We start from the raw sequence: 11,940 nt of genomic DNA on the forward strand, positions 1-11,940 counted from the left end.
TCATATCTCCTTGGAAAATCTTCATGCTGCTGCCCTATCCTATGTTAGGTTCCCTCAAAGTATATTCTGTTATAAAGCCCATCAACACAGGTCACTTCTAGCTGCCTTGTGTTTCTTAGCATTTGTATTTTACTGCTGCCTTTCCCAATTGATCCACTGTGTGTCCTGCTATGAGGCTAACCATTCCCGAACCCACCCTTCATCAATGCTCCAGTTAGCTCTATTAAAGCATCAGTCAAGAACAGCTCTTCCTAGTTCTGCAGATGTCACCTCAGCTCCTTTGTTCGGTTAGCAACACAGCCCATAATCTGGCCCATACCATCCATTCTACTTGATTTGCTACAGTCCCTCTGCAAAACTCTGTCCCTTCCATCCAGCTAGACTCTCCAAAGAGCACATCTGACTTTCAACCCTATCCTCAAGTCTAGTGACACAGGCCTTTCTCACTGCTACTTTTTGGCCTTCACCCAAACTACTCCCTTCTCTCTTCTAGCTACCCCTCCAGATCCAACTCGAACTCCACCTCATTCCACATCCGCTCATTTGCAATTTCTAGTCTTTTTAGTTCATATGAAAACTCACCCCCCCCACATACACAGATATATTCACAGCCTTTATCACATATATAGACTTCATTGCTCATTTATGTATGTATTTTAGTATTTTTACTATATTGTGAGTATTTTAGGCCAAGTGAAGCCCCCGGTCAGTGGGGTAAGCATGGTTCCCAACACAAATTTAATATAGCGTAAATCCCAGATAATTCACCATTGCCATCTTGATTTTTGAACACTGAGTATATCGAACAACATGAAGTAAAATCCTAAAACTTAACTGATATTCCTCATTTTATTCCTTTTAAAATGCAATTAATGTGTCTTTTTTTTTTTTTTTTTAAACAAGGACCAAATACATTCGAAGATGCAGGGAACTACATCAAAAACCAATTTCTAGACCTGAATTTAAAGAAAGAAGATAAGGAAATTTATTCCCACATGACCTGTGCTACAGATACCCAAAATGTCAAGTTCGTGTTTGATGCAGTTACAGATATAATAATCAAAGAGAATCTAAAAGACTGTGGGCTTTTCTAATCAATCCTCTTCTTCTTCCACTTTTGCTCACGTACACTTTTCAAGATACAAAAGGTGCTGTGTGATGTGTTTAGCTTTAACAGATTAGTGTTCTAAAGCAAAAAGTTTTCACACAAAAATTTTAATACACTGTCAGCTGCATCTGGGTAAGTTTCAATTTCTCTGGGACATTGAGGATGGGGAGGTGTCTGTCTTTCACATCTTCAAGTCTGAAAATGTACATTTTGGTAATGCTCTATCGGTACATATCAATGACAGTGAATTTGCTTGGTAGTAAATTTCTGTATTGTGATCTATTTCTAATCATAGAACAACGAAAAATGCAAGGTATTCCGTATTATTTCATTGGCCACATTTTTGAGAGGCATTTGTCTTCACTGTGTAACTGTGTATGTAACTGTGCCTATGGTGTAAAGACCATTCATAATTGGTCAATTCCTCCTAATCAGTAAGTTGCTAATGAAATGTTCACTAGACATGTACTTGTTGATAGGAAATTCCATATGCGAAAGAAACACATGCAATTTTATCTGCTACATTTTTCTTAGGGAAAAAGTCATTCATGCCGAATTTACCCTTAGAATTGGAGCTTTTAACAATCTATCTTTTTGTACCAGCCTAATTGAAAATGGGACTGTGTGCAGTCAATACACAGCGTAAGGCTGTTCAGGCTGAACAACAGTCCTTAATGGAGTACTCGTTTACCACAGTTTGCTCCAGAGTGACATGGAGCATTATGACAACTGATGGTGGAGGGACAATTTTAGACCACAAGAGAGAAAAATAATTCACTTTCTTGGCATTTAGTATGTTTTGGTTTTGTAAATAAGAAGTAGGAAGTAAGAGTGAGTAATTAGGAGATTTTGTAGAAGAGAAACATTGAGCTTCTCAGCGTTGTATTCTAAGTGTTCGACTGCATGCTAATGGTCAAGCCTACTTTTTAATAGCTAATTTGGTGCCTTACAAACCAAACTCTGCCATTTGCAAACAGAAAAGATGACCTTTCTTTTTTAAAGTATATGTACCACTTACAACATATCCTTTTCAAGCAGGTCTCGATATTGTTTACTCTCTCTCTATCCTAGTAGAAGGTGATACATAGGTCAGAATAGTAGGTCAGTACATGAGATTTATAACTAACTACCCTGAAAAAGGAGCTAATTAGTGCTTTGCCAGCTAAATTAGGAAAACAGAAATTAAGCCATTTGCCAATCTGTAGCTCAGATGGATTTAGGTAGCTCTGCCTCAGGGTCGCTTCTTCCGGGTTCTGTAACATTTCCATTCTAAACACTTGGGAATGACCACTGTTCAATAAACGGCCTTGACTGGAGTGTTTCTGGCTTTACTTTCAAAAACACAAAGGAGTTATCAACAAATACAATCCAATAAAAATGTCATAGTAAGAAAAATTAATTGGAAATTTCTTTGCAGAATATAAATTATTAAGGAGCCCAAGATAGCAAGGACAAAAAAAAGAGAACATTTAGTTCAAGAATTCAATAAAGTTTTCTGGCTAAGAACGAATACCTATCTGATAAAAACCCAACATTTTGCTAGGAGATATTCAATGCTAAGAGATTCTAAATTAAGATCATGAACACTATCATTTCATCTTTTGCCGTGTCTTTTTTTCCCCCATTCTACTTCAACCTGCTTTTCTCTAACAGTGTGAAGAGAATTTTACAGAAAGTAGTAAGATAGTTTGTGAAATATTACTATTATTTGGATTTCGACTTTGTCTAACCCTTAGGATTTCTCTTTTTGGTGTAAATGGTGGTGTCAGAAATGTTTTGATTTTTCTTTTAAAAATATGTAACTCATTTCAATATGTGCAAAAAACTGACAAGTATCAATATTTATAAAATACTGTTCTCTGAGAAACTTAAAAAAATATGTTAAATGATCCAACTGAAATTAGAGGTCACTTTGGATTACAGGAAAACAAAACAAAACCTATTCCTTCCAACCCAATGATTGGAATTTTTTAAATTCCTTCACAATCACAAATCATTGTTATGCTAAACAATTCATCTTAATTAAAAAGAGAAATTTTTAGTGGAGAAAATAAATGTTTGCATTATTTCTTTAATGATCACCCTCCTTAAAATTGAGTCTATTTCTGATTTCACTTCTTAAATTTTTAATAAAAAAGGTCGGCCTAGACGCACAGTATTTTGAACTAAAGAAAATAAAAAATGGAAAATCTGGAAAACCATGCTTTAGCCGGAAGAAACTTGCACTGAGACCTGCAATATTCAAGTTGGTTAGAATTCAAACACCTGTTTAAATGAAAAATTCAACCTTCCAACCGTAGTTAGTGTTCTGGCTTTGACGTGTCTCAAAGAAGCAGTCTTCATCTTGGTCAAAGTTCAAATGTTATTATACTATTTTGCTTTTCTGTTATTTGAGGTTTCTCTTTCTCACTCAGAATGCCCTTAAATCCTCTTGCTGCAGATTAACACTCCCAACTCATTCATTTCGAAAATGTGTCCAATTGTAGATATGCCACACTACTTCAGAGCTCTGGTGCAGGCTTACAGCTAACAGAGTCACGAACAACTGGTCCTTGCAGTTTTTCCAGAAGCATGAACTGGTCAACAGATAAGTCTTTGCATTTTGGGACTAGTGACTAAAGAGCTCAATGAAGAAGAGTATTCATTGGTATTAATATCCTGTAGTCAAAATATTAAAGCTGGTGACTCTAAAAAGAAGCTCTATAGAAAAAGGGGCTTCAAAATCTGGGAAATCTGGGGCGCCTGGGTGACTCAGTCAGTTAAGCATCTGCCTTCTCAGGTTATGATCCCAGGGTCCTGGGATTGAGCCCTGCATGGGGCTCCTTGCTCAGCAGGGAGCCTGCCTCTCCCTCTGCCTCTGCCCCCCCCCCAAGTTTGTGCTCCCTCTAATAAATAAATAAAATCTTTAAAAAAAAATTCCGTGAAATCTACAACGTACATTATAGATATCCCATGTTCTACTGGTTCACAAAACTTATAAACAAATACCAGTCTTCATGTACATCGTACAAATCGGCAAACCAGTTTTTTCAGGCCATGGGCCTGTCCTAAGACAAGTTTTCTTACTTGATGCACTACCCTGTTGAATCACGAACTACATTTGCAAATGCTTGCACAGAATCATTCAGGCTTGACTTCCTCGCACGCCAGTACACGAGGAAAAGAAATCTTGCGTGTGGAGATACGTGTTTTTCCTAAGCGACGCTACTTCACAATCACAGGCGGATACGCCAGGTAGCAGGAGTAGCTACTGAAAGTACAAGATTCGTAACAACTATAGAAGCAGGACGCCGGGGTCGTTCAGTGGTTAAGCATCTGCCGTCTGCTCAGGTCATGATCCCAAGGTCCTGGGATCCAGCCCTGCACTGGGCTCCCCGCTCAGCGGGGAGCCTGCTTCTCCCTCTCTCACTCCCCTTGCTTGTGCTGTCAGATAAATATATAAAATCTTTTAAAAAAATAAAAATTAAATTAAAAAGAACTAGAAAAGCACTTGTGAACTCTCTCAGAGTCATAGTAAAAGTAGGAGCCACCTGGACGCAGCAGGTATTCCATTGATCGTCTAACCAGTTCGGCCTCCTTCCTTTGTCGGCCTTTTCTGACATTCTTCCCGACAGTCTGCAGCCACACGGGGGCACACTAACATCATGTGTTTTTCTACCCAAATGTTGGAAACAATAAATTTAGATTACCAATAGCCTGAATGAGACAGATGAATCCTATGAAGCAGCCTAGCTCGTCTTGTGCTGCGGGCTGAGCAGCCTACGATAATCTTCTGATCATCATAATTTGCGCTCCTGCAGTCAAATCTGTGAATGACAAAGCTATTGAAACGGCTCCAGATTTGTTCAGTGTTACACAGATACTGTCCTTGCTCACGCTCTTAAATTTGTTTGCCATTTCCGAACTCTTGTTTAAATCTAAGTTACCATTAATTCCGTACAGGGTGTTTTCCATTCATCTATATTGCTTCTAAAATCTTGATTAGCTTACAGTGAAATGTAGGGGGAAAATAATTTGATGTTTAACAACTACGTTTCATGAATAGTAATTAAATGGCTGCTTATCGATGTGTTCCTTTTCAGTAAATCAAAGTAAAATTCCACTCCGCTAGAGCGCTAACCCTCCCATGATTATGTTGATTACACCTTTTTCCTTAACCACCAGTCCACCAAATCGGCAGGAAAATAAGTGTTCTGTGACATTTTGCGATTCCCAGCTCTGCGGCTGCCAACACGTTTTTCATTAGTAATAGCACATTTACTTTAAACCACATTTGTCACACCAGTTAAGAAGTAAATAGAGTCACACGAAAGAAAGAGGAAATAAAAAGGCCCTAATTTACTTCAGATGGACGGTAATGGCCCTCTGATTTTAATACCCTTCAGAAAGCAAATAATATATGAGACACACAAGCAAAGTGATTATTTAAAAGACATTCATGTTTTCTAAATTCATCAGATTGGAACCAAACCCAGCACATATATGTGATTGACAAGTGTGGACTGTGGTGCTTTCTTTTTTGAAAAAGAAAAATGGCCAAATAAGACATGCTCTTACAGTTTATCAAAAACAGTGGTGACTGTTTCTGCTTTAACATATTAAAAGCCTTACGTTGGAGAAAACAATAGATGATTGTGCTCAGAGTTAGCTTAAGAAAGTTTGGCATAGGGGCGCCTGGGTGGCACAGCGGTTAAGCGTCTGCCTTCGGCTCAGGGCGTGATCCCGGCGATCTGGGATCGAGCCCCACATCAGGCTCTTCTGGTATGAGCCTGCTTCTTCCTCTCCCACTCCCCCTGCTTGTGTTCCCTCTCTCGCTGGCTGTCTCTCTCTCTGTCAAATAAATTAAAAAAAAATCTTTAAAAAAAAAGAAAGAAAGAAAGAAAGTTTGGCATAAAAAGCCCCACGTGCAGAATGCCAAAGAAAAAGGTGCTGTATGCTAAGATTATTTATCCTAACCAATTAAAATCTGAATATTGACTTACATTTAAAAAGTACTGTTGTGGAAGTGTACGTCACATGCGGGCGCATCTTGTTTCACTGCACTTTGCTTCATTGTGCTTCGCAGTATATTTTGCTTACAGTTTGTAGGTTTCTCGAGGTTTGACCCTGCCTCCAGCAAGTGTGTCAGGGCCACCTTTCTGACAGCATCGCTCACTTCATGTCTCTGTTACATTTTGGTAATTCTGGCAATATTTCAAACTTTTTCATTATTTTATTTGTTGCGATGATCTGTGATCAGTGATCTTTGATGTTATCCTATTGTAGTCATTTTGGGTGCCATGAATTCTAACCATACAACACAGCAAGCTGAATTAATAAATGCTGTGTATGTTCTGACCTCTCTGCCCACCTGCCATTCTCCCATCGCTCTCCTTCTCCTTGGACACTCTCCCTATTCTCTGAGATGCAGTAAGATTGAAATTAGGAAACTAATCCACCCTACAACTGATGTAGGAAAGACATTAGAGTTTGCAGTCCACAGCCAAGAAAGCATTCTTGAGAGGTCTTCGGTCCAAAAAAAAAAAAAAAAAAGTGGTTTTATTAAAGCATGGGGACAGGACCCCTGGGCAGAAAGATCTGCACTGGGGTCAGGAGGAGGGGCTGATGATAGACTTTCAAGTTGGGAGGGGATTAGGGATAAATCTCTAAGGAATTTTGAAAGCAAGGATTCCAGGACCTTGAGGAGGCTAGCTATCATTAAGGTCATTTATTACCATGTACTAGACCCTTAGTCAGGAGACCCTTCAGATGTTTATGGGTGGGTCATACGCTTGGGGGATGATTGCTAACATGTACCTTGGGGGGTAGAGATAAAATTTCCAAAGGACTTTTTATATGTTAAGCAGACTTACAGGATCCTGGAGGGTTGGGCTAAGATTTTTTTTTTGCCCTTAGCACAGTCTTAGCATCTAGGCAGCTGAGTCCCTAGAGGAATGTCACTCTGCCTGTTTCAAGGACGTGTCAATGGGCTGTAAGTAGTAAGGAAATTTAATAATTTTTCTTCTGCCTTTGTTGCCCACATCCTGATGACCTCCAAATGTTCAAGTTAAAGAAAAAGCTGCACATCTCTCACTTTAAAATCAAAAGCTAGCAATGATTAAGCTTAGTGAGGAAGGCATGTCCAAAGTGGAGATAGGCCAAAAGCCAGGCCTCTTGCACCAAATGGTTAGCCAAGTTGTGAGCTCAAAAGATAAGTTCTTGAAGGAAATCAGAAATACTACTCCAGTGAACATGTGAATGACAAGAAAGCGAAACAGCCTTATTGCTAATATGAAGAAAATTTTAGTGGTCTGAATAGGAGGTCAAACCAGCCACAACATTCTCTTAAACCAAAGCCTAATCCAGAGCAAGGCCCTGACTCTCTTTTTATGTGGGCTGAGTGAGGGAAGGAAGCTGCATAGCAAAACTTCGAAGCTTACAGAAGTTGGTAATTAAGACTTAGAGAAAGAAGCCGTATCCATAACATAAAAGTACAAAACAAAGCACCAAGAGCTGTTGTAGCAAGTTCACCAGAAGACCCAACTAATTCAGGAAAGTGGTTACACTAACAACAGATTTTTGATGTAGAGAAAACAGCTTTATATTGGAAGAAGACGTCATCTAGGACTTTCATAGCTAGAGAGAAGTCAATGCCTGGCTGACTCTCTTATTAGGGACTGAAGCAGCTGATGACTTTAATTTGAAGCCAGTGCTCCTTGTCCATTCTGAAAATCCTAGGGCCCTTAAGAATGATGCTAAATCTACTCTGCTTGCGCTCGATCGGTGGAACAACAAAGCCTGGATGACAGCACAACTGTTTACAATGCGGTTTACTGTATTTGAAGCCCACTGTTGAGAACCACTGCTCAGGAAAGGAAAAGAAAAGGTTCCTTTCAAAATAACATTGCTCATTAACAATGCACCTGGTCATCTAAGAGCTCTGATGGAGACGTATGGCAACGTTAACGTTTTCATGCCTGCTAACACAACATCCGGAATTTCTACAGCCCATGCATCCAGGAGTGACTTCTACTTCCAAGTCTTATTATTGAAGAGACACATTTCGTAAGGCTGTAGCTGCCACAGATAGTGATTCCTCTGATGGACTTGGGCAAAGTCAAGGGAAAACCTTCTGGAAAGGATTCACCTTTCTAGATGCCATAAAGAACATTTGTGATTCATGGGAAGAGGTCAAATATCAACCGGAACGGGGGTTTGAAAGAAGTTAATTCCAACTCTCATGGGGGAATTTGAGGGGTTCAAGACTTCAGCGGAGAAGGTAACTACAGATGCGGTAGAAACATGAGAACTAGAATTAGAAGTGGAGCCTAGAGACGTGACTGAATGGCTGTAATCTCATGAGGAGTCTTGAATGAATGAGGAGTTGCTTCTTATGTATGGGAAAGAAAGTAGTGTCTTGAGATGGACCTTAATCCTGGTGAAGATGCTGTGAAGACTGTTGAAATGATTACAAAGGAGTTAGAATATTCCAGGAACTTTGTTAAAAAGCAGCAGCAGGGTTTTTGAAAAGATTGAACCCAAATTTGAAATAAGTTCTACTGTGGGTCAAATGCTATCAGACAGCACTGCATGCTACAGAAAAATTATTTGTGAAAGGAAGAATCAATAGATGAGGAAAAATTTACTATTGTCTTATTTTAAGAAATTACCACAGCCGCCCCACCCTTTAGCAACCACCACCCTGATCAGTCAGCAGCCATCAACATCAAGTCAAAACTCTCTACCAGTAAAAAAGATTGCAACTTACTGCAAGCTCAGATGATGGCTAGCATTTTTAAGCAATGAAGTATTTTTTAATTAAGGTTTGTACATCGTTTCTAGACATAATGCTATTGCACATTTAATAGACTGCAGAATAGTGTAAACCTAACTTATATGCACTGGGAAACCGAAAAGTTCATTGGACTCACTGTATTATGATAGTCACTTTATTGCGGTGGTCTGTAACCAAACCTGCAATATCTCTGAGAGAGGCCTGCAACAGCACAAATGATGTGAGATAGTTTTCCAACAAAGAAACAATTTTATTTCCCTTGTAAAGTCAAGTTAATTCATCATAGTGAGTCTACAAATCTTTAGTTGGTCTCTATTACATTCAAGAAATAATCACTTCACATTTTTATTCACATATATGGTGCGCTCCCCAATGATAGCTGTAGCGGTGATGTATAATCATCCCCGCCTCTTGAAACAAAAGGCAGAAAATTTCATTATAGAAAATATGTAATCCAGGGCACCTGGGTGACTGAATCGGTTGAGCATCCGACTCGATCTCAGTTCAGGTCTCTCTCTATATTTATGTCTATCATATACATTACTGCAAAACAGACACATTTATTCCTTTTTCATAATTTTGCTTTTTTTCTAAATATAAAAAGAGGTACTGCTTTGCTATAAAACACTAACGCAAATATCTGGGCAGTTGTATTCTGGACCACCGTGCTTAGAAGCCTCCATGAAACTCAGATTCCAACAGCCGATTATTCATCGGGTATTTCATTGTAAATCTGTGCCAAGAAGTTCTCCTGAACTACATCTTGTCTCTGGAGCAGGTGATATGGTAATTTTAGGGAACCCTACACTATGCGTGAGAACTTGAATTTAAGTATCAGTTCTAGGACGAACTCTTTCCCTGTGGGACTTTGAACAGTTCTTAATTTTATAAGGTGGCTATTTTTCTTTCTTGTTTGAATTAAGTAATTTAAAGAAAATAGAAATAGGAAGACAAATGGATTTTTAATTAACGTTTAAAATGCAACTGGATGTTTAAAATTTGTGATTTCCTTTACTTTTCAGTTTGAAGTTGAGGGCTTAGAAATGTTATTTATTGCCGGGTAGAAGAACCAAGCATCTAACACTGCCGCTAGTAAAGGCTTCACAAGGCAAGATTTCATTGATAAGCCTGGTAGAGTCCTTTTGCCATGCAAGGGAGGAAAATCAACTAAGGTATAAAAATTTTCTTAAAGAAAATGTGACAACTTAATAAAATTACCAAATATTTTAATTATGCACTTAAAATGGGTGAATGTATGAATTGTTCCTCAAATTATAATAAAGTTGGTTTTAAAAAATATGGAACTCATTCCTCCCCATAGTATTGCACACGTATTACATGTAATGGAATATTTAATAAGTTATTAAATTCGTATTTCCCATAATTAATCACCTCTCACCCTAAAATGGAAATGTACCAAACCCTTATATCCCTGATGATCTAGGACCACCCTCCCTGCATGGTTGGTTGTCTAAAAGTAATAATTTATTTTTTTTAAACTGCTGGAAGCTGAGATCATTGTCATGCTAAAAGTTTCAGGTTAACTCAGAGTTCAGGGTACATGGCCAAATCGCTCACATAGTAGGAGAATATTTGCTATTTCATTGCCAGAACTGCCCCCTCCCACTTCATGCCTTGTTAGCTCCTACTTCTTCCTTAAATCTTAAATCAGAGTTTACCTCTTCAGACAAGCGTTCCCAAAACTCACAGAAGTTCAACTGCTTTGTATTTTTGTAGTTCTTTATGATAATTTTATTTTTTTTGACTAATTGAAATTTACAATGAAACGTTTGTGACTATTTAATTTACATTTGTTTTCCCACCTTTCTGTAAGTTCCCTGAGGGCATAGCCCTTTCTTGAGTATTTATGAAATTAATGGATCAATTAATGGTTGTTGACCATTTCCTCATGGAAAGCTTCTATTCTCTTTGCCTTTGGAATACAATACTTTTCCAATTTTCCTCCTATCCAGTTTCTTCTCCAACTCCTCTGACCATCCTATAAATATTAGTATTATTAAAAATATGTATCTAGACCATCTTTTACTACTCTACGCATTCTCTACTAGGAGTCTTAAGTACTTTTATGACTTCATTCTTTTGTAGGTACGATCAGTCTTCTGCTCTCTAGATATATTATCTCAACTGCCTCCTGAGACATATACAAATAAAACTCAACACTCAAAATTAAACTCATGATTTAATATGTTTAATTAAATTTAAACTCACTGAATCTATCCCTTCTCTTATGATGTCTCTCAGTTGTTCAATGTCAACTTTAGGTTTTTGCCCCTTTTCCCCCCTCATCACAAGTTCTAGTGATTCTGCATGCTAAAGATTTCTTTAATTGCCTACATTTTCCATCATCATTATTCCTTGTTGAATTCAAGTCTCTCTCTTGCAGAGATTTCTGGGACAGCTCCTTAAACTGTCTGCACTGCATCTGTTCTCACACGTCCCATCTATTTTCCATCCAACTGACAAAATGATGGTACTCATTTTAAATTGCAACCCAACTTCATATAGGGCTTCAAGTGCTTCCTGGGTCTTCACTATTACAGAATCAAGTCCAACTCCATGAGGTTTAAATGTCCTGTATGCCCTGATACTTTTTCACCTCTCGAGCTCAATTTTTTACCATTCTTCAATCTAAATCCACCGGCAAGTGTGCTCCTTCCTAGAATATCCCTCCTTCTCCCCCATTTGTTGACCGATTAACTCAACCTTTAAGTTTTTACTTTTTTCAGACATTCTCTCCTTATCTGCCAGGTCTTGTCTACCTGAATGTCCTTTGTGCTCCCTGACCACCTTGTGTCTCCTTCTTTGTAAGCCTTATCATGTTAATGAAGTCAAGTAAATCTGTGTCAGTCCCTGTGAAGAGTACATAATCCACTTTAAGATAAGCATAGTTGCCTGTAAGCTCTATTTACACTGTGTGATGTGCGGCCATGTGTTTTAAAGCTCACAGCTCTGTCAATGTTCTTGGTGCAGCAGCGAAGATAATAGAAGTCTAAAGAAAGTCATGTATCATGACTAAGAAAACCCCCTATTTTCTACT

General features: G+C 38.4%; 1 protein-coding gene across 1 annotated transcript in view; it reads left to right on the top strand.

Moving 5' to 3' along the window:
- The window catches only part of GNAT3 (G protein subunit alpha transducin 3), a 54,849-nt gene extending 52,425 nt beyond the window's left edge, over nucleotides 1-2,424 (top strand). The window contains exon 8 of the mRNA XM_008686177.1: nucleotides 904-2,424. Coding sequence (XP_008684399.1) covers nucleotides 904-1,094 — 191 coding nt within the window. The 3' untranslated portion in view covers nucleotides 1,095-2,424. The remainder of the gene's footprint in view (nucleotides 1-903) is intronic.
- Nucleotides 2,425-11,940: the final 9,516 nt, after the last annotated feature.

This window comes from Ursus maritimus, unplaced genomic scaffold (assembly GCF_017311325.1).
Source record: "Ursus maritimus isolate PB19 unplaced genomic scaffold, ASM1731132v1 scaffold_3, whole genome shotgun sequence".
Classification (NCBI taxonomy): Eukaryota; Metazoa; Chordata; class Mammalia; order Carnivora; family Ursidae; genus Ursus; species Ursus maritimus.